We start from the raw sequence: 22,662 nt of genomic DNA on the forward strand, positions 1-22,662 counted from the left end.
AGCTAATAGTTTGAAACATGTTTAGAAACCATAACATTTGTTTTCCGACATGAGGATAGTAACCAACTATCAGCCTGGGAGCTGAGCCAAGTGTCAGTACAGAATTTATGAATACAGTCAGATTTGGAGTAGAGCTGGAAATTTTAACTTTATTAACAGGAGAATCATTCATTGCACTCCACAACCACATTGTGTTAATAGTCTCCCTGTGAAATCTGTTATTAAAGGTGTTGTATGAAAAACATGAAGCAAAATTGGATAAAGCAGTTGCATTTAGAAACCTCCCATAAACAAGCTTAAACCATGTATCTGACAACAGGTTTAGGTCAAGTCCAAAAACAAAAAGAAATACTGAGTGGGCATCATAGAATAAAAATGTCTTCCCAATATGAGAAACCACAGTATTTTGCAAGTATCAAGTACTCCGCAAACCAGTACCAATGTGTGACATGGCAAGACGGTACATTTAAGTGTACAAAAAATTAAATAATTTGCAAGTGATTGATTGCCAAACCAATCAGCAGTTCTCAATCATTTACATCTATTCACTAGAATTCAACACAGAAAATAATTTCAGAAAATTAAATGGTACGGATAATTCAATATTTAATTCATCCATTTGGCTCATATCAACTCAGTACAGTCAAGCATTACGTGTGGATCTAAAAAGGAGTGCCGTAGCCAAAGTGTGAATTTAACTACGTCCCAGTCGGTGTCCATGAACATCCGCCGAACAGCAAACTGTCCCTCGCCGTCCTCGATGGCCACCTCCGAGACTACAGTAAACTTAGTTGACCCCTGAGTTTCTAATGCAAAAGTAGTGTATGAAATACCTCATTACAGTGTTATTTTAGTGCAAGCCAGCAATATGCTTTGTTAATCAGAGGTATATTAGATAGCACCCAAGCAGACAAGATTCCTCCAATGGTTATTGTGCTGACTGGATCCAAACCAGCAGTCTGGAAGGTGGTTTTGCTCTATAACCTTGTAAAAACCAGCAGTTCAAATGCTTGAATTTGTATTAACATCTCTAAATGTTCCTTTTTTCATAGAAAATATAAATATCCCTGAATGAAACAGATTCACAGCATTTTCTCTTCAGGACTCCAGTGCTACTACCATAAGGTGGTGGTTTAAGGGTCCAGTTACCATCCCAGTTACCAGTCCAGCCGGCTCATCCTTTACTCGCTGTCATTGTAGATCACCCTCTGCTTCCCTTGGTTACGGGTGGTGATGCGCGTTTTCCGCCGAGGTTTGCTGATCGACTTGTCGCTGTACTCCTCCTCAGAGGAAGATGGGCGGCGGCGCCGTCTCAGCTGGCGGCCGGCAGTCCTGTGTCTGATCCCAGACAGGCTCCTGGTCTTTGGACTGCTGTGGGACCCTGAGCTGTTTTGGCTGGTGGAGGATGAGTGTTCGCTCTCTGAGTCCGAACTGCTGCTGCTGCTGCCACTGCTGCTGCCGCTGCTGCTGCTGCGCTCCTTCCACTTGGCTCTCTTCATGCCGTTCCTCCTGCTCCTCGAAGCTTCAGATTCCTCCTTGCTGGAAGCGGCTGGAGAAGACATGTCCTCCTCCTCAGAGCTACCATCTGTGCGCTCCCGCTTGAGCTGCTTTGAGGTTCTCTTTGTTTTGGGGGATGGCTCTCTCTCCTCACCTTCCTCTTCAGAGTCAGAGGTGTAAATTTGCTTCCTGGTGCTGGAAGAACCTTTGGCCGTCCCAAGTCTCTTCTTCTCCGTTCTTGTTGACACCGAGACTGTTCTGTTGCCGTTTCTGAGTTTTTCCTGACTGGCAGTGGCAGATTCATCCTCAGAGACATAGTTGTCGTCTGTGTAATTCTTTTTTGTGAGTGGTCTGAGGTTCAGCCGGCGGTTCGACGTGCTGTCGGTATTGTCCGACTCCTCGTCTGATGATCCGGTTGAATGTTTCCTCTTTCTCTTGCGCTTGGGTCTGTATTCCTGCTTGACACTTCTTGAGCCAGAGCTATCCTCATGGTGCCGTTTCCTGTTGTTCCTGGTAACCATCTTTGTGTGGACTGCAGAGTCCTCGCTGGACGGATTGCTTTCTCTCTTCTCCGTTTTCTGTCTTCTCTTGGGAGGGCCACCAATTTCTGCACCCTCCATTCTGGTCGCTTTTCGTTGCTCCTGGCTTTTTGACCCTAAAATCTTTCTGTGGGAATCATTGTGGTTGGCTTCTTCCACATTTTTGCCATTTTGATGTGGATGCATTTGAGGTTTGTGGTCTTTGTCCTCTTCATCTGAGCTTGATTTATATTTCGTGTCCTCCTCTTCCTCCTCCTCACTTGTGAGTTTCCTCGTCCTGACCTGACTGACTGCCACGTTCCGTGATGGCTTTTGGAGCTGATCTTCCTCCTCCGCTGCCTCCTCACGCTCAGAGTTGCCGTCAGACGACGGATCTTTTACATCGTGTCCATTCACAAGGGGACAGACATCTACAGGACAGACAGGAGGAGAGACAATGATTACAGATACATTCATAACTATGTGGTCCCACCAAAGGTGAGGGATCTCTCACCATTCTCCTTGGTGTTGGCCCGCCTGCGTGTGCCGTGCTGGTTGGACCCCACATCACCATTCTGCTTGTTTTGAGGCGAGGATGCATCGCTGACGCAGGAATGCTCATCAGCCTCTGATTCATCAGTGGAATTCTTTGATTTTTGAGACGCTAAAGAGAGAAAGTTGGGCTTTGCTAAATAAGCTGTCATTAAAGTGCAGAACATCAATATGTGACATAACTACTCTCATAAAAATGGCTCCTGACAATTTTGAAATAAAACAGTTTTGTGCTTAAATGAACATCTGGCAAAGTCCCAACAGAATCATGGCTGCTGCTACATCTGGCTGAAACCCACTTCCTGCAGACCTTTAAAAACACCTGGTTGGCAGGTGAGGGTTGTGTACCGTAAGCTGGTGGTCCCTCAGATTCTGAGCTGCTCTGGATCACAGGGGGACGTCTGCTGCTTCTCAGGCGGCCGCTGCTCCTTCGTGGATTATCCTCCTCACAGTCTTCCTCTGTCAGAGATGCCTCCAGGAGTTTGATCTTATTCACAGCAGCCTGAGCAGTTCTTCTTTTTAGTGAACGGCGCATGATGTTTTCTTCCTCCTCCCTGTCGAAACTATGAGACGGAGCTCTCTGAGGGTCCCTGTGGCGGCTTCGCCTCCTGTAAGGCAACCTGCTGCTGTGGCCATTCACCTTCTGCTGCCCATCAACTAAAATTAAACATACAAAAAAGAATGTTTACCATTTTGTTCTGGCTGTTTACATTTGATTAAACAACTCAGATTATATGAGAATTTTCAGCTGTATTCTAGGTACAGTGATATCAACGTGCCACAAGGGGGCAGAAAATGACTATACAGTGATCCCTCGCTATATCGCGTTTCATCTTTCACGAAGGTGGCATATCCGTTTATAAAAATCTTCTTGCTCAGAAAAAGAAAGAGCGCCAACAACTACCCATAACAATGTTCTTCTCTCGGAGAAAGACTCCTGCGCCTTCAGTAGAAACAGACGCTACAGCGGAGCGGAGTCAGGACGAAGAGGCACAGCTGGGACTGGGAAATACGCCAGTGACAATGTTTCCAACCTTGTATTACTATATTAAAATTATTGTTTTAAACAAATTTTGGGCTTTAAAACAGGTTTTGATTTTTGGTTTCATTCTATAGTTCAGTATTGCATTGTAAAATAATAAAAAAAATAAAGCTGACTACTTCACGGATTTCACTTTTCGCGTGTTATTTTTGGAACGCAACTCCCGCGATAAACGAGGGATCACTGTATTTCAGTTTTATTTTTTTTACTGTGCCTTAGGTTTGTTGAGCAAGAGGCGCTAAAAATTGAATTTAAATTAAATTACATTCACCTTCAGTGTCAGACTGCTCGTCCTCACTATCGCTGTGCAACACATCTAGAGAAATAACAAGCCTCCAGTTATGTTTTTAATCTACAGATTAAACTAAAACTTTTTAAAAACAATGAGGGAGCTAAAATAAATGAGACAGGAGGATACTTCACCTCTATTCATGTTCTTGCTCCTCTGGCTTCTTGTAATTCTTGTTTTTGGTCTGAGTTGGTGCAGCCTTGAGGAGCCCAGAGGTTTCTCTTCCTCCGAGTCACTCGGCTCACTCTCAGACTCTAAAGATCAACAATAACCGCATCAATATGTACATTCAAACTCAGCAGTACAAATACAATCTCACAGCAATGTACAGATTTACAATGGATGAATTTAAAGATGACAGTAATAAAACAGAAATAAAAGTGAAGCCACTGGCTTTGACCCACTTGTCACCCTTCATCAACAAAGCGGTGAGAGGACAGCGGATGTCTGTGTGACCTACCAGGACTTGTTGAAACAGCTTTGGAATCATCTTCTGAGGAGCTGTGACTGGAACTCCTACGATTTCTCCTGCTCCTGTCAGGAAGAGACACTTTGGCTGAGGTAGTATTGGTCACCAATGGTGGCTCCACTGATTCCTGAGTTTTTACAGCTGCTCTCCTTTGAATGGAAAAGAGAAGAAAATCACCTTTTATTCCAGCAAAGTGGCACCATGGTGAACACTATTCAGCTGCAAAGGTTTGAGCCTTTGATTTATGTAGAACACTGGACTGAATACACTCACCTTGCTGTCACAGAGGGCTGATTCTGCTGTTGCATTTTCTTGCGAAACCGCTGACTGCGGCGCAGCTTCTCGCTGCTTTTTACGGCAGTTTTATAATCTGATATGATCGTTCTGATTCGCTCCTCAAAGAAGGCAGAGAGCCGCAATGTCATACTGTAAATCTAGAATGGAGGGAAACGAATAAGAATAAACCTTAAATTGAGAATGACCTCATCTTCCAACAGTCGTTAACATCTTCCGGTTCATTACTCTCCTACCTTGGAGCGCTTGTTGGGCGTGTACGCTCTGGCATTGGCAAATATCAGTCGGGCATCTTTGCACAGTTCCAGAGGGTTTTCATATCTGTCGTCCCACAGAGTTCTTTTCACTGAGCCAAGGTCCATTGGTGTGTCGATAATGTCGTGGTAGTCCTGGACACGCAAACATAACTCAGGCTTTTCTCAAAATAGATCACACTGCTATTGGAAAGAAAAAAAACCTTACTGGATAGTTTTGGAGGTCCACAGGTTCTCTGAAGGGTTGTGAGTCTTCACACTCAAAAATGTAATTGATCAAATTCTTGCACTGGTCCTTCCAGGCATCTCTGTCAGGCACCACTTCCAAAGAGGACTACAAATACCAAGCAAACAAACCTTCATGTAGGAACAATGTTCTGCTCAGTGATTCCATAACTCCTGCTTAAATTTAAGGTTTGAACCTTTACCTGATTGGTTCTGTGTCCCGAAGAAGTCCCTGGTGCCTCAGAATCTTCTTCCTATTGGAGGAGATTAAGTAGACTTATTTGGGCTGGAAATTAGTCTGCAAAACCACTTAAGGAACAATCAAGTAAAGTTGGCTTGAAGTTCGCAATTCAAGGTGAACATTCAGATTCCAACATACCTCCTCATCCCCGTCCATTTCTTCAACAGCATTATAGATTTCCATGATGTCTGTGCAAGATGGATTACTGTGGAAATAACGAAAAAAACAATTCCTGAGGCTCTTAAAGGCAAAAAATACCCCAAAACCACTGCAGAAACAGGGGAACCTACTTGATGAATTTCTGGAGGACATTTGTGATGATTTTTGCAGAGTAGGCAATTTTGCTCCTGGGCTCGTTGAAAATGTGGGCGTTGTGTGCGATATACCTGGCATCCCATATTAATGCTGAGATGCGCCTGGGATTAGCAGAGGTTAGATGTTACACACTCTCACACTCTTCACACATGTCAAGGTGACACAGGAACAACAGCGACTCAGTGTGACTGACCTGTAGAATCTGTGCAAGAGTCGCAGTTTGATGGTATACAAGTCAGTTGGATATGCAATCACAGTGCAATATGTAGGATACTGGACCAAGTCCACAGGACCAGAGAAGGGAGCAGCAATGTCTGCAAAAAAATAGATAATCCGAGTTAGCTTGGCTAAAACTAGGAAATATTGCTTACATAGCTCATTTTAATGGCAGTTAGGCTTTACTTTGACAAACTGCACCTTTTGAAAAAGGTGTGAAAAGGGGGCTAAATGTTTTGATTCTAAGCACACACCAACAGTGATGAGCTGATCAATGCCAGTGATGATGCGATCACACTCCTCCTCTCTGCTCCTCTCCCCCCACTCTCCAGGCAGAGGCTTGTACATCAACTCGCTCATCTCCTCAGCCGTCACAGGGATGCCGCCTCCCTCCGTCTCTGGTTGTTGGGCTAAAACAAAACATGCTCTTGTTTAACAACAACTGTTACATCCTCCATGAATTGATTGCCCGTATAAAGTTAAGAGCTATTATGACACATTAATCACCCTCATCACAAATGGGCTCCACATCCCAAGGACTCAGCTTCTCAGTTTCTCCATTGTCCCACCTGGAAATGAAGAAGAAAATCAGCTTAACTGTGTATGAATGGTGGTGCTGGTTCTGCTAATAAAAGCTTGGTGCTCTTTTATGGCAACATGTCGGTTCCTACCTGACTTTGAAGCACTGAAAGAGACTGTCGGGGTATTCCTGTTGGTAGGGCTCCTGACAGATGATGGTCCCGAACCACCAGGCATCATCGATCACTGAGCGGAACCTGTCACCTGCACCAGAGAAGCTCACCAGTTAGTGTTCTATTTTACAGCTGTATTACTCACACTTGGATGGAGAGACATGTTTTCTACCACTGATACAAGTCAGATATCTGTGAATTTACACACACATTAAAGAGAGATGAAAAATTTCACTGTCTCAAACCAGCTTCAACAGGTCAACCTAAATCTTACTTGGCTGCCAGTTTCTACGGAGAGCCTCGTCATAACTTTGCCTCAACACAAGGAAGTCGATCACGTCAGGCATGTCGTGATACCTGAAGGACAGATAAACTTAAGAAGCATCACTCTACGCCCCCACAGTTACCACAAAAGAAACCCGCTTACTTGACATAAAATGACTTGTCTGTGATTTTGCTGGTGCCATGATCAATCAGAGTCAGTTTCAGGCAGCACAGTGTTGGAGGGCAGAGTTCATATTTGATCCCAGTGATCTTCACAAACTCCTGGTCCTAAAAATGTGATTGTTATTCATTATTAAAATAACGATTAGTCACATGATATGTCATGCTCATTCTGCATAACAGAGTCAAACCTTATAGGTTGCATGACTTTAAAAGGTCATAGTTTTCTTACTCGGAGCTGCATTTTCTTCCATGGCTGCTTCTCCAAATTGATGGAATACAGATCATTTCGGCAGACAGCTTCAACATAAGCCTCGTGTCCTTGGCGAAAGTAGATCACCTGATCAAAAAAAAAAAAAAACAAAAAAAAAAATCAGAGTCACTCCTTTAAATAACGCAGAAGATGCATCAGGTAGCGCAGCTAATTCTGATACACCGACCTCATCCCCCATTTGGGGGACAAACGGAGACTTCCTGGGGATGACGTCAGTGATCCACTGCGAGGGCCTGAACTCACAGGAGACTTCTCTGTTGATCGAAGGTCTGGCTTTTGGGCGCTGATTCAGGAACACCATCAGGTTCATTTAAATCATCACCAACACCAAATCTTATCCAGCTACATTTTAGATCAAACTACTCACCCTGGGAGACTTCTTCTTTGCCTTCTTGGACTTCTTTTTGTCTTTCTTCCTTGGTGGTTCTTCCTCATCACTCCGCTGCTGCTTCTCCTCCTCATCCTCCTCCTCATTTTCATCCTCCTCTTCGTCAGAGCTGACAAGTCTGCGATGCGCCCGTTTACGTAACAACACAGGGGTGGAGGGCTGCAAGTTGATGCCTGCATCTGCTGTCCAGTCAGAATAGTCGCTGGATGTGTGGCTGTCAAAAGCAGACATTTAAATTTTGCATGAAACGGAACATACTGAGAGGAGCTGTATGCTGTTTAAGCACCAGGTAAGGTTTAACTTTGTTACTACATTGTTAAAGACACCTCTGTAATATAAATTTAATGCACTCTACTGTACTGCACTGTTATAACAGTACTTGCATATTTACAGCTTGTAGTCAGTTTATAATCTCTTTATATGGAGAACTGTTTTAATTAGTATATTGAACAGCTGTTGAATGCTGCACATAGAAATGTGTGAAACATACCTTGAGCTGTCACTTTTCCACTCTTCATCATTGGAATCGCTGCCTTCCATCTCGTTGTCCTGAACAGATTGAAAAGTTGCGTTTGTTAAAAGTCCTCTGCTATATTTAAACAGGCAGAAACAATGAGGTGATACCTCAGAGCTTGTCGTCTCTTCTCCCTCCTCACATGACAGGGACACATATTCCATCAGTTCATTGTGCTCTGGCGTTTGATCTGCAGTGGAAGGCTCCTCATCAGAGTCATCCTGACGGGACAGATGGACCGAATAAACGGTAAAGGGCACAAGCAAATAAAGTCTCCCAACAGAGCAAAATCCTGCAGCGCTTGTGGTTAATACTCCTTTTAAAGACACACGCTGGAACAACTTTTCATAAAGGTACCAGTGTGTAGATAATGCGTCTTCTTCTCGCGTTGAACAGCGCCACCTCATTGTCTCCTCTGGCCATTCGGATGTTCTCCTGGTATCTAAAAACAATTTACATGTTAAAGATTTAAGAAAAACATAATTGAAGTGAAATATCTTGTCTTCATCTGTGAAGACACCGTTACCTGCAGCTGCTGAATGACAGTGCAGGAACCATGACCCTGGGTCTCCATGCTATTTCACAGGAGGGAGCATTCTGCTGCACCTGCCACACACGCTCCACTTGGCTACTGCGGCGCAACCCCACGTACGGAGAGGGCTGCGTGTCTGCTTGATCGTTCACAGAAACTGTAATGGAATGGAAAGTTCAGTAATGGCGCCGGCTGCAAGTGGCAGCTACACCCCAGCATTTGCACCTCTGCGGGGCATTGCCCCAAGCTGGTCTTCCTGCAGACGACGTATGGCCTCGTCCAGAAGGCTGCCTTGCCTCACTGGGGGCTCCTCCTGTTCTGCAGGTCGCTGGCTAATGACCTGCTCCACTACGTCCCCATCAACTGAAGAAGTCAAACAGCAACAAGTGATCAATGGTCACCAGTCTTGCAGCAAGGGAATTAATTTCACATGGCTGCCACCAACTACAGGAGGTTTAATCAAAGCCCAGCTATACCGGCTGTGCTTACCGGTGGCTACGTATCCAAGAGTGGGAACTAAATGCTCATCAGCGATGTTCTCCCGTCCTGGGACAAGACGCTGGTAACTGAAAAATCAAGTCAAGTTATTAAAAACTCAAATTCTCCCCAAATACATTAAACTGAAAACATATGAACCAATGAAAATCAAATAAATTATCTGATTTCAAAGTAAAGGACAGTACTTCATGATAGGAACCAAGTCCTGGCCTACCTTGGAGGATGGGGGTTTCCATCCACATCCACCAAGAAGGGTGGAGGCATGAGATGCGGTGCCTGCTGCGTCTGCTCATCCAACACAAAGCCATTGGCATCACGGATCATTGGTCGGTAGTCTGTGTGGAAGAAAACCTGGTCTGGGATCTGTTGAGATCAGGATGGGGGAAAGTTATGAAACATTAATTTCCAGTCAATTCAGCTTTATTTATATGGATGAATTTGCAGCAGGATGACGACATACAACCATGGACCAATAAGGTGAGAGAAACCCATCAAGGTAATGCATACCTTGTGTATTCAGCTTCTCTAGATATGATGGAGCTGGAGCTCTCAGGACCTTGTAGGTCAGGAGGATTCTAAAATATATTTTGGATTTTATGGGCTGCCAATGAAGAGAAGTCAGCACAGTCATTTGACTTCTCTGGCTATTTCCTATCAAAACTCTGGCTGCAGCATTTCGGATCAGCTGGAGGCTCTGAGTAGTTCAGGCCTGCTGATAACACTGAATCACAACAGTCCAGTCTGGAAGGAACACAGGGAGTAGGTCTTCAGCATCATTCTGAGTCTAATCTGCTCTTTGGAATGTTGCTCTAATGAAAAAAGGTACTGTTGGAGTCCTTTTTATTTGTGAATTAAAGGCTCGATCCAGGTCAAAGGTCACAGATGAACTAGAGGCTACAGAGATGATCCTCCAGTGTCACAATGTGATCAGTTGATCTGTTCCTGAGTTCAGGACCAAAGACATCGACATCAGCTTGATACAAGTGATGATGAAATTTGACTTCATCCAAGCCTTTGTTTGTAAGATGAGCCTGGAATTTTGGATCCTCTGATTTCATCCATACAGCCGAGTGTCATCAGCAAAGGTGTGAACATTTATTCCTGCTGCTGAATAATGTTTCCCAAGCAAGTACAAAAAGAAGGCAATCCGCCTCACACTGTCCCTGTCATGCTCTGATCAACCGTATTGCAAAGGATGCCAACAGACTCAACAAACTCATTAAAAAGGCAGGGTCTGTTGTTGGCTGTAAACTTGCAAACTTGCACGAGGTGGTGAGGGACAGGATGGTGTTGAAATTGTGGACAAGCATGGACAATCCCTCCCACCCCCTCCATAACACAGTGGACAAACTGAGAAGCAGCTTCAGCAACAGACTCCTGCAGCCTCGCTGCTCTAAGGAACGGTACAGGAAGTCATTCGTGCCGTCCGCCATCAGACTCTATAATTCATTCAAACCCAGTCAATACCAATAATTGTCTAATGTTTATGTTGTAATTTTATTTCTATTTTATTCTATATTCATGTATATATGCTTATAATATGTATAATTATATTTTGTATATATAATATATATAAATGCTTATAATATATGCTCTATATATGCTTATAACGTTCTAATCTTGTATTTATTTATTCTTTTTCTATACTTTGTAAATACAAAACCTAGACTACAGTTATATTAATCCACTTTAGGCTGCTACTACAATTCAATTTCCCTACGGGGATGAATAAAGTACATCTTGAATCTTGAATCAGAGGCAGCACTGAGGTCCAGCAGAACCAGTATAGAGACCATTCCACTGTCTAAAGCTAAAGTGTGTGTGTGTTCTTATAGATGTTTAGCTTTACCTTCTCAAATGGTCTAGAACTGCCAAAACCAAAAATGAGAAGATGTCCATGGGAATCTGTGCAGGCAAAACTTTGGCCATCTGGAGTAAACTTGCAGTCAAAAACAGCTCCATGGCCCTGTCCTTCAATCTGGAAACAACATAGTCCCAATGCAGAAACTTCAAAAGGACCAGAAAGACATTTGGATTGCTGAACCATTTTAGGTCATATTCTCAGCTGTCTGTATACCATGTTAAAGAAGTGCATCACTCTTGTTCCTCGCTGCAAATCCCACATGTACACATTTCCATCATGACCAGCTGACAGCATGATCCTGGAGTCGAAAGGATGTGGCTCCAGGACAAACACCTCAGCCTCGTGGCCCTAAAAAACATTTCCGATGTTAAAATATGTTGCCATTGCTCCACATCCTCCCTTAAAGGTTAATGCATACTTTAAGGATATGTAGCAGCTCTCCTGTGTAGGAGTTCCACACTTTAAGGAGACAGTTGTTGACCGCCGTGACGACCATGCCGTCATGGCGATCCCATGCTACCATGGTCACTTTGGGTTTGGAAAAGCTTTCTTCTTCCACCATGAGTTCAGCACTGACACAGAAAATACAAATAAGAGACAATTAATGCAACACTCGAATCAAGAGTTTTATGATGTGACAGGTCCCAACACGCGAATACAAATAAAATCCTCCAGACACGTTTTCCTGCACCACACAATGACCAGACAGGAGGTCTTACCCTGGAAGTGTGGCTGACATTTTGAGCAAGATGGACTTCCACTGCTGTCGTTGATGGAGCTTCCAGATTCGAGCCGTTCCATCTTGACTTCCGCTCACAAACCTGAGGCACCATCAGATCACAGTCAGGATGACTACCATGACAACGTTCTGCCCAATAAAGAGTGATTTTACCTCACCTTTCCCCTGAGTGGCAAAACTGGATGCTGTCCACTTTGTCCTATGTATAGAACAGAAGTTTGGAGAGCCGATATTAGACGTTGATGCATAGATAAGCGAGTAACAATGAACCTGGAGCCACCGGAGGGAGTTCTGAGGGGTTCTTACCGTGTGCTCGTGGAGTTCTGAGATCTTCTCTGGACTACCACTTCCCAAATAATATATTCTAATGACATTGTCTGTACTTCCTGTGGCCAAAAACATTCCACCTAGGACATCAACATAATAAAAATAAATGATCATCATTCAGAAATCCATAAGTTATGCAAGAATGGAAAATTTAATGTCATTAAATGTACATCAGTGTACCTGGGCTGAAGGAGGAACACACGGTCTGAACTCCTGGCCTGGGTCGCTCTGTAAACTTGTGTGATTGATCACTATAGATGAAAATCAACACAAATTAAAGGTTATTTACAGAACGAGGAGATAAAATATTACTGACATGCATTAGTGCGTATAACAAGAGTCGGGGCCACATTTATTTTAAATGTTTACTATGTGTTTAAGAACCATATTAAACATCAAATATTTTGATGAAATCCATCCAATTACACCTAAAGGTGAACATTATATACCGTACATAGTGGCCAGCCCTATGATAAAACACTACATTTAAAAGTTTATGTTTTACATCAGGAAGAACTGGAAGTTCTTGGTGTGGGACATTACCGCATTACAGAAAGAGTCACCAAGCATTTTACTGTATTGCATTATCTTAAATGGTTTACACATGTATTCAAAGAGAGCAAGCTTAGTTTATCCAGCAAAGTAAAGGCTTTTAACTTTAGAACAGGTTAATTTAAAGACTGCTTTAGTTTCACATGTCGGGGCAGCCGTAACTATTCAACCCAGTCTGGTTGGTCAACACACACTGCTGTAGGCTGGTGGTGGATTTCCATAACAAAGGGTTACGTTTACAGAAGTAAGTGTGGCATCCTCAGCCTGTTTAACTGGAAATCAAATATATATATTTGGATCTTAACAAGCATACAAGTTCTTTTCAAATATGTTACTGCTGCCAATATTGAGGGAGCAAACTTTTTAAACAAAAGCATGAGGAATAAAACTGTGTTCAAAGCACCTCTCACCTAAATTTGATGCTGTCCACATCCCACTGCCAGAAGTGCAAAGTTGCATCAGTTCCAGTGGACAGCATGTAACGTTTGGAGCCCTTGGCAAATGGTGAAAACTGGAAACACAAGGCAGGAAGTGGAATGTTACTTCCTGCTACCCACCAATAAATTATCCTAACTTTGCTGAACATTGAGCGAGTCTTTACCTGTAGGGAGGTAATGGATCCGCTGTGCCCCTGCAGCACAGCCACCGGGGCACAGGTACGAAGGCACCACACACGGATGGTCTTGTCACAACTTCCAGCAGCAATTAGTGTATTTTCATAATTAACTGCCAAGTCTGTAATCTCTGCAGTGTGTCCTCGCAATGTGGACAGGAGGCGTCCATTGAATGAAGACCAAATCTTCACCAAACAGTCATCTGAGCCCTGATCAACATAGATAAGACTTAGGTCTCTATCAGCAATGATGCAAATGTATTAGTTACACCTGTTTAATTGCACTGATTTAACCAATTTAAATTTGTAGATGTGGTCAAGTTGGCCTGTTGAAGCTTAAACCAGCATCCGACTGGACAAGGGAGGGAATTTAAGTGACTTTGAAGGTGATCAACTGGGATTTTCACCAACTGCCATCTCCAGGGTGTACATTGTTCCTATATTCCTACTTGCTATTGTAAAACAAGTGACATTCGCCCATTAGCAATCGGGGGCTAATGGGGAGCAAAGATGAGCAATGTCAGGTATTTCAAAAGGTATGATGGATTGTAATTCTTTATTATCAGGGTGTCCAAACAACTCTTTAAGAAGCCTCCAGTTGATCCAAAATGCTGCAGCCAGAGTTCTGACAGGTATTGACAAAAGAGATCACATAACTCCTGTAATGGCGTCGCTTCATTGGCTGCCCGTTAAATTTAGAATAATTTTTAAAACCCTTCTTTTGACCTACAAGGTCCTCAGAAGCCTAGCCCCATCCTACCTGGAGGAGCTAGTGATACCTTATCAGCCCAATAGACCGCTCTGCTCTCAGAATGCTGGTCTACTTGTGGTTCCCAGAGTTTCTAGGAGTAGAATGGGGGGCCGAGCATTTAGCTACCAGGCCCCCCTGCTATGGAACCAGCTCCCTGTCCAGGTACGGGAGGCTGACTCCATCGCTACTTTTAAGATCAGACTTAAAACCTACCTCTTTGAAAAAGCTTATTGTTGCTAATTCTGTAGTTCCAGTTACTATCATAGACAGACAAATTATCATACTTAGGGGGTCGTCTAATTATTAGGTCACATCTTAGCTATGCTGTTATTGGCCAAGGCTGCTGGGGTCCGGAAACATGATCACCGGACAGGCCTCTGTCACCCCACTGGGTCATGGTTTCCTCTCCTCTCCTTTCCTCCTCCTCATCAAGCAGACTAGTTATGCTGATTCCTGTGTAGTTTTCCTCCCCCCCTATTTCTTTACAGGTATCGCCGCCTTCGGAGTTGCATGATGACCTCCGGCCCCGCTGTATTTTTGTAAGTATCCCAAATTGTGGACGAAAACTGAAACAGACCAATGATGCTGAAACTGCGTTTCATTTAAAAAACAAACCTGGTCCTCACATTTTCTGGGTTGAGTTCTCACAAGGATATTGATGAGGACATCATCTATGTGTTAGTTGCTTTGCCAGTTTTATGTTGCAACTGTTGTATTTCAGGGCGATGTTTAAGTGAAATACTCTAGCTTGTACACTGATGACAGCTAATAAAAATGCAAACTGAGTCAACTGGTGGTAAAATGAGACTTTACCATTAAAATTCTTTGCAAGCACAATTTAATTTAATGATAAACCACAGAAGATATGGTGGGTGGGTGTTTTTTGAGAATTGCCACTTACTGTAAAGATCCTGAGACCAGTGCGATCAAAAGCAATACAGTAAACAGCAGACAGATGACCCAGGACCCTCCTGCGCAGGAACATGCGCGCATAATTGTTGACAGGGTTGATGGAGGTGAAGCGCTGCCCTCCTATTAGCTCCCTCCCACGAAGGACCTTAACTGTTGATAAGAAGTCAATCATGCGGGTGAAGTGATGTAAATTACAAGGTTGTTACAAGCCCAAGAACAACAGGACATTATCAGGAGTAACATTCTCATTACAGACCGAACAAGAAGAAGTTAAATACAGCATACTGCTATATACTATCAGCAAAACAGAAATAACTAGTTTCAGCTCTCCTCCCGTGTGGACCATTTCATTGCCAATATCAGTGCAAGTCAGCTTTGAGAAAGATGAAAAACACCAGCTCCAATTCAAACATTATTAGTAAACAACAATAACAGCTGGTCTGAAATCTGAAACATCTGGCCTTTATGTGTTGCTATGGGAAACACAATGGCTGAGAAAGTAGAGCAAATCTTACACGTCTCCCTTTCCCTAACTTGTCTCTTCACTAAAACAGAACAAATGCAGATGCATTTCTTTGCATCCACTCTAACTCATTGGGGGAATATGGGGAACAGATATGAACTCTTTCTTCAGAACAGACAAAAATAAGTTATTGTATAAAATTAAACGCAGAGCTACAGAGTAATCGAGAGCATAAATCCTTCTAAAGGCCAACTTGATGGTCAACACACCAGCAGCCAGCCTGCAAACACGTGCACAGCCTCCACTTTTCATTCGGGGAAAGAAACTTGAAAGAGACAGAACCTACCGAGGTGCAGAGTTCTCTTGCAGTTTAAAGGCCTCTCTGGTGGTCTGCCCCAGTGAAGGGCTGCATATGATGAAGCTGGCAACTGTGAGCTTTCAGAGTCTGAAATACACAAAAGCATTTAAGAATTTACTGACAACACAGGGGGAAAAGCAAAGGTTTGGATCTCTCTAGTATGTATTTAAAAAACAGCTAAAGGCACCTTTTATGGTCCTGAGCGCTGACTGTTTTCCAGTACCCAGGAGGGTTTGTACGCCAGAGACGCACGATGGCACCGCTTTGTCGAGAATTGGTCCAATCTGCATGCATATCCGCAGCAAATGTTCTGGTGTAATGTGTCTGTTAGCTGCAACCTGGCAAGGTGAACAAGGACAAGGCTGAATTGCTACAGCACACTACACCAAACATGTCAATGGCCACACAAACAGGGTTTATTGTCAAAACAGATCAGAAAATATGACTTTGCAGTTTCAGACACCAGACTAGGCAATCAAATCTCAGACCAATTGTGTGTTGAGGCTTTTTTTTTTTTTTTTTTTAAATTTAAACATCTACAGGGACATGGAGTACCTAAAATATAAATACAACAATCACTTCAGAAAAAAACACCACAAACAACCCACACTTTTGTGTCTCATATTTTGTCCGGTCTTCTGGAAACTGCAGACAGCCAACAAACTTCTATGAGAATAATATCTGGCAGGACAGTTCGTGGTTTTAATCGCTGCTCAACACCAGATCCGGGGGCGTGGTCTAATATGTAAATCATTGGAACGGACCAATCGCAGCTCGGGTCATACGCAAAGCGACGCAGAGACAACAATCCTCGGCCTGTGATTGGCCAGCGGAGCCGCCTCAACCGAGCAAAAGCAGAACTACCCACCCTATCTGTAGCTGAAAAAGTCCTGGATAAATATATTAAACCCTCTACCCTGACATATTCTCGACTGTTACACCGAAAACAATTTTGGAAAGAATTCGAGAGGACAAAGTTGCGACTTCATACACCTAAAATCTGCTCTAAAAACCCCACAGTCGCGAGGCAAGGAAAAGAACAAAGAACGTAAACAAGCACCGAGCGTGGCCAGAGTCCCTGTCACAAGACAATAACAACAGGCGATGGGTACGCAGATCATTCATTAGGCTTACCACGTCTTCATATGTTCTCTGGTGTTCATTTCCCAGCCAGTCCAATCTTCTCGGTAAGAGCTGCAGAGAAGAAGAATAGAGGTGAAAAACTCGCGGAATGTAAAAGAAAAAGCCGACTGATGTCAAACGAGAAGGACAGATGCAGTTAAAAGTCGAGCGAGTGAAACAAGTTTGATCCTCGGAGTCGGTCAACACTCGTAGCAGCTAGCATAGCAGTGGGACAGCAAGAGTGCTGGCGACAATACACACCTGATGTTCCTCTAGTTCACTGATCAGGACCTGCAGGACACAGTCAGGCACATTAAAAGGCATCCAACAACTCTGTCATTCAGCAGCACCAAACTATTTTCAAATACAACAAACTCGTCCGGGAAGACGTGCCAGCTCACCTCAGCGGCTCTCCGACACGGACCAGTCGTTAGAAAACGTGATATCAAGTAATAAAGCTCTGAAACACAAGCACGGGGACGTTAGCAGTGAGAAAAGCAGTGGGCAAATCAATCGGCGACAACGATACTGGACCAAATTTCAGCTATCGGTGGGCTTTACTTAGCTTACCCGACTCAACGAGCGAAATATTCCGATTTTTTGCCATTGAATCGTCCGTGGTTTGGAGAGGTGACTTGTAAGGCAACTTTGCCTAGTGAGAAAAGGTATATTTATTTAATTTCAGTACACAGCACTGACCCCTCTCCACGGTAGCTCCCGCTTTCTCTTTAGCCTATTTGCAGTCACCATGGGAAGGATGAGGCCTTAACGAGAGCGCTGACTTCCGGCTCCACGGCGCCTCACAGGAAAGGGGGGGTTGGGAGGAGCAACAAAGACAGGCGACTACAGCGACGCTTTTACCCTAATGCAGCCGCTCTTTCACGCTTTATCAAAGGGAATTAGTCCAGGGAAGGAGACGTCTGCTCAAGCATAAACCCAATAAAACGCGACTGAATGCGATGAAACAATTGAGCTCACCTTCTACACTAGCTTAATTTCAACCCTACCTGCCTCGTACAAAAAACAGCCATAAAGGCTAATGTGACTCCAGATCAAAGACATGAAAGGCAAATTTTTGATTTCTTTCCTGGGTGGGGGAGAACAGCTGAAAAAACCCGATGGTCCACGTTTGTCTACAATAAGTTGGCAGTGAGAGGTTTCACTTCTCATCCAGGCTTCTTTATTTCAATCCTTCCTATGAACTGTGACAAATTTACCTATTCAAAATATGCTCTTATGACAAAGTGGCACTGAGAGATGTAATGAGCAGGAACAAGTGTTCTTCATGATACAGAGCTAAGATTAAACCCTATTTTCTGTTTCCACGTTCCCCTGAAAGGGCCAATAACAACCCTTCAGAGACAAATGTTATACCATACAAAGACATGAAATTTATTCAGGTTTGGTGAAATTATTCACAGCCAACAGGTGGATGCAAGCTTACATCAGTTTGAATCTTGAAACCCACATTTCCCGCACATTAGAGTTATTCATCAGCCGTAATCAAACGATGACCTTGCATCTGTTGTCACAGATTTTGGTCTAAATTCCCCAGTACACAACAGACTGAATTTAGACAATTTTCTTTGATGTAACGAACCCATCAACCCCCCATTTAATCAGCTGTATATTACAGTAAATTCCAGTTGGTCACTGAAAGGAGATGCTTGTATTTTGCACTGTAATCAATAAGTGTCTGAGGATATTAACAGCATTCAGTCACATCATCACCCAGATGTATTTGATGCATCTAACTAATGATTTAGACCACAATGCTGTCACATAACAGTAATACATAACTGAGAAACAGAGACAGTCATACTTTAATTGGCATTTTATACCAATTATAAAGAAAACATTTTAACCTTTAAAAAAACAAAACTGTACATTGGAAGCGAAAATCCAAACACCAAAACAGGAATTTACCCAATCAATTCCAGTACAAGTTAAAATGATTAAAGTAAACAGTGATGGGAGGAAATAATTACTCAACAGAAAACATAACCCTTAATTTTAACTTCATCCAATTCCCTTTCAAACAGTATTGTGATGTGATAGATTTTTTCCAAACCAAACACATTTTAAAAGCTTTCATTCATCTCAGGAATGTTTCATGTAAACTGTCCTGGAGTCCAGAATCTCAGAGAAAACTACAACTTAAAGCAAAAACTAACAGCCAGATCAATGAAAAAAGCATTAGGTAATACAACAAACTGAAAAAAATCCCTTCCACAGGGGAAGAAATTTAAAAATGCCTTTTGGCCATCACATCCCTAAAAACATTATCATCTTAAGAAAATAGATAATAACAATCTCTGCATTGTACAGGAATCAAAGTACAGCGCGCGTTTCTGGATGTCCCCACTACTCGGTCTTCCCTTCCTTTTCGGCCTCACCGTCTTTTTCGTCCGTCTCCTCTGCTGCTGCGGCTGGCTGTTCGATAAAGAAAGAAAATGAGCCTTCTGCAGCGCACACGTGCAGTGGTACATACCAAAGTTTAATTGTGTGTCACCTCTTCAGCTTTAGCTTCCCCATTTTCTGGAGGACTTTCATCCTTCGTTTTGGCCTCTTCCTTCTTCTCTTCCTCTGGCTTGGCCTTTGCCACCTCTTTTACCTTCTTAGGCTTAGGAGGTGCCTGATTATATCCAAAATGAAACAAAGCAGATCAATATATTCAATTCAGTTACTCAGAGAATAAACAAGTACAAGGGAAGAGCCTGCCTGGCCACTGAGCCTGTTCCCACTCAGGTTTCTGTCTTTCTAAATGGGTTTCTCGAATGTAAAAAGTACAATTGGCCTTGGCCTGTCACTTTAGCCAACTGAATTTGATGCCTGATGAATTTTTTTTTACCTACCACACTAAGCGTGTGACCCAGTCGACACATCATTGGTGTGTTGCGAACAGCACTGATGGGTACTCTTGGTAGGTTGGGTTCAGGTCAGGGTGGCTTCCTCATTCACAATGATTTAAAAGTGACAGTGTCTCAACAGAGACATTAACTTAGCCTACTGTTGTGTTCCTTACAGCCTCGTCACTGTAACCACACAGACAACAATGTCCAGAAGCTGAAATGAACGTGATCTAGCTAGGAAAGGTGTTCACGTTGCAAACAGGCCAGACAGAAGCATAATGGGGCCTTCAGTGGGTGTCGCAGGAGCTGAAAGCCTCATCCCTCTGCCTCCAGGTGAGAGGCAGGGCTGAGAGTAAATCCCTCACCTTTTTCTTTTCTGGTGTTGGAGCCGGCTGCACTTTCTGTAAAAAAAACAACAACAACATTTAACCGCATTACATTTCTGCAAGCACACAAGTGCAGCACACATCATTATGGTGTTACTATCTGTGGAACTTACATCACTCAGCCGTTGTGATTTTCTTGTTGGCTGCAGAAAAACAAATAGGTTAAAATACAGCAAAAAAAATCCCAACATGGTTAGCTCAAAAGACCAGAAATGTTGACATAAGGACAAATATTAGTGCTAGCAACTAATTTGAATCTTATTTGGATTCTTATGTGAAAAGTTTTGCCTGTATTCTACTTTCACTTGTTTCATTTAATAACAATCAAACAAACAAAAAAAATCAGTATCTGAGGTAAAATATGTACGGTACATCTAAAGGGACACACAAGTGTCATTTTTTGCCTCCTTCCTTTCCTCCAGATATGGATACAGAGATTTTTCTTCGTGCAGTAACCAGAGATGCATAAAAATAACCCCCTGCTAATTAGCTTAGCTCAAATAATGAATGAGCAGGCCTGTCTGTCTTAAGTCATCACATAATCTTCTCCATGCTACCATATGGTTGTTGTGACCTGAGCATTTACACAATTTAAAATCAGCGGCATGCTGCACCGTGAAAACCATGCCCTTATTTTCCAGTGATCTGAAGTGTGGTTTATGTGAAGAAACAAACCCAGTTTCACTACCTACAACCCTATAGGGTCAGAGTAAGATCTGTAATTGGTGGAGCCTGAGGTTTGAACTTCAATACTTCCTGGACTACACTGCCCCCTGTGTTTAACATCAACTACAAATGTAATTACACAATGGGGTAAACAAACAAGTAATAACATGCACATTTGTGTGTTGGTAGTTTCAGAACATTCATCTGAAGACTTTAGACAGATGTTAGTTGACTTTCTGTCGAATACCAGAAATACAAACTAAACTTGAAAACAGCATCTGAGCTTTCCAAACCTATTTCACTACAGACAAAGGTAAGATGAAGGCTGGGAAAAGGTTAAAACTAAAACACATAGATAAAAATTCTGTAGAATTAGAGTTAATTGTCTGTAGCCAGCATTGGCTGCTAATCCAGAAGAGAATTATTAGTGTATATTAATACAGAAAAGTCCAAATAAAATATAAAGATTGTCTACAAACAGTTTTTTTTAGAAAACCATTGCTGATATTAATAAATTACCATTTAAACATGCAAAATATGATATTTTTATTTATTATATGACTGTGAATAAATCGGTGTCCTTTTGGGTAATGATCGGATCACAGCCCCTATTATGATCAGTCATTAATCTGCTCTAACTTGAAGAATCGGATTTGCGCTGCACTAAAGAAGAGGTGAATTCTAGCAGTGAATCCTTTCTGCTCTGGTAGATACTGACCTCTGTACTCCCCTCTGCAGCCCTGGCAGCCTGTGGGAGACAGCGACAAAACAAAAGTGTGAAGGCAGAGTAAAGAAGCGCTTCATGTGGGTGTGTTGTGAAGGGGGATGGGCACCTCTCCCTCCCCTTAAATCAGAAAGGAATTATACAAGCTTGGTGGAAGACCGGGCTGCCACCTTTCTACTCAAATGTTCCTTCGGATTTCTGCCACCAGCAGCTGCTGCCGGCGAAAAACTCACGATTCACGGAGGCAGCCGGGAGTCATCAAAGTTTAAGTTAATCGGATAATCGGACTAATAGCGAAGAGTTTGTGCGGCCGCTGCAGATCTCGGCGGTGGCGCTCGGCGGGTCACAATAAAGTCAAAATCTCCACAGCACGTACACATAAAACACGCCGACAAATTCGGAACTTAAAAATAAGAGTTGCTCTAATGCAGGAGCATAAAGCCGGGATTAGGTCCAAATACCCGCAGGCGTTTCGGCAAGACATTTTCTTTAAGTGGCAACCTGTTCGTCGGCTCATATTCACGCCCGCACCAAGAAAGGTGCATAAAAACACGTCTGCGAATAAAAGCGAGGACGGCACGTATGCTTGGGTTTGTAAAACGTGGGGATAGATGTACAATCTATTTTATTCGACCAAAGGGCGCCACTTCCCTGTTTTTAGCGGCTAACCCGAGTACAGTAAATGTGGCTCACTCGCTGTGGAAACATGCAAGTCCGGACAATTCGAAAACCGAGATCGGCGCATCGAAAAATGTTGCAAATGCAGCCGTGCGACCAACTCACCCTTCTCCGCACCATGGTCCCCTGTTTTGTTCGTCAGCTGTTCGATTTAGAAAGAGAAGAGCAAAACCTTTTGCGGGTCAGCGAAGAAAATCGACTCTTTATCTCTGCCTCCCTTCACCTTCAGAAAAGTGCGTTAACGTAAACGCCTGAGCAGGACAAAATCTAGCTAAAACCGGATTGGATCCCCCCTCACGGTACATTTTAGCCCTTATCCTACCAACCTAGCAGGCAGCGGCATATCCCGCCCCTGGCGCCCAGTGATTGGCTTTCATGTGAAGGCTCCACATTTTTGAACC

At 43.2% G+C, this 22,662-nt stretch overlaps 2 protein-coding genes across 4 annotated transcripts; both read right to left on the bottom strand.

Moving 5' to 3' along the window:
* Positions 1-122: 122 nt before the first annotated feature.
* On the bottom strand, positions 123-17,899 carry brwd1 (bromodomain and WD repeat domain containing 1). Of its 3 annotated transcripts, none has more exons than XM_057049109.1 (45): positions 17,703-17,899; positions 17,526-17,607; positions 17,357-17,415; positions 17,217-17,246; positions 16,968-17,027; positions 16,021-16,171; positions 15,822-15,920; positions 15,002-15,162; positions 13,338-13,559; positions 13,147-13,247; positions 12,365-12,435; positions 12,164-12,264; positions 12,016-12,056; positions 11,838-11,939; positions 11,537-11,690; positions 11,332-11,466; positions 11,104-11,232; positions 9,469-9,617; positions 9,246-9,322; positions 8,982-9,119; positions 8,751-8,913; positions 8,582-8,666; positions 8,335-8,454; positions 8,201-8,259; positions 7,690-7,924; positions 7,489-7,605; positions 7,281-7,388; positions 7,032-7,156; positions 6,879-6,961; positions 6,584-6,695; positions 6,420-6,481; positions 6,167-6,322; positions 5,890-6,010; positions 5,672-5,797; positions 5,520-5,586; positions 5,344-5,394; positions 5,124-5,249; positions 4,898-5,050; positions 4,641-4,801; positions 4,359-4,516; positions 4,033-4,152; positions 3,881-3,925; positions 2,916-3,224; positions 2,530-2,679; positions 123-2,446 (listed from the first exon to the last, which is right to left on the bottom strand). In XM_057049109.1, exons 1-45 carry the CDS (start codon positions 17,703-17,705, stop codon positions 1,182-1,184), a joined length of 6,342 nt encoding a protein of 2,113 aa, XP_056905089.1. In that variant the 5' UTR covers positions 17,706-17,899; the 3' UTR covers positions 123-1,181. The 3 variants fall into 3 exon arrangements, with proteins under 3 accessions (XP_056905089.1, XP_056905090.1, XP_056905091.1); XM_057049110.1 differs by having other exon boundaries at positions 8,335-8,445; positions 17,703-17,898; XM_057049111.1 differs by lacking the exons at positions 12,365-12,435; positions 13,147-13,247; positions 13,338-13,559; ... (6 more) ...; positions 17,526-17,607; positions 17,703-17,899 and having other exon boundaries at positions 12,011-12,056; positions 12,164-12,249.
* Positions 17,900-18,333: 434 nt separating this feature from the next.
* LOC130534706 (non-histone chromosomal protein HMG-14A-like) lies at positions 18,334-22,650 on the bottom strand. Its single transcript, XM_057049176.1, has 6 exons — positions 22,367-22,650; positions 21,578-21,607; positions 20,307-20,336; positions 20,173-20,208; positions 19,468-19,590; positions 18,334-19,388 (listed from the first exon to the last, which is right to left on the bottom strand). The coding sequence occupies exons 1-6, from the start codon at positions 22,379-22,381 to the stop codon at positions 19,320-19,322; spliced, it is 303 nt and encodes a 100-aa protein (XP_056905156.1). The 5' UTR covers positions 22,382-22,650; the 3' UTR covers positions 18,334-19,319.
* Positions 22,651-22,662: the final 12 nt, after the last annotated feature.

The sequence above is a fragment of the Takifugu flavidus genome, chromosome 12, assembly GCF_003711565.1.
Source record: "Takifugu flavidus isolate HTHZ2018 chromosome 12, ASM371156v2, whole genome shotgun sequence".
Lineage (NCBI taxonomy): Eukaryota > Metazoa > Chordata > Actinopteri > Tetraodontiformes > Tetraodontidae > Takifugu > Takifugu flavidus.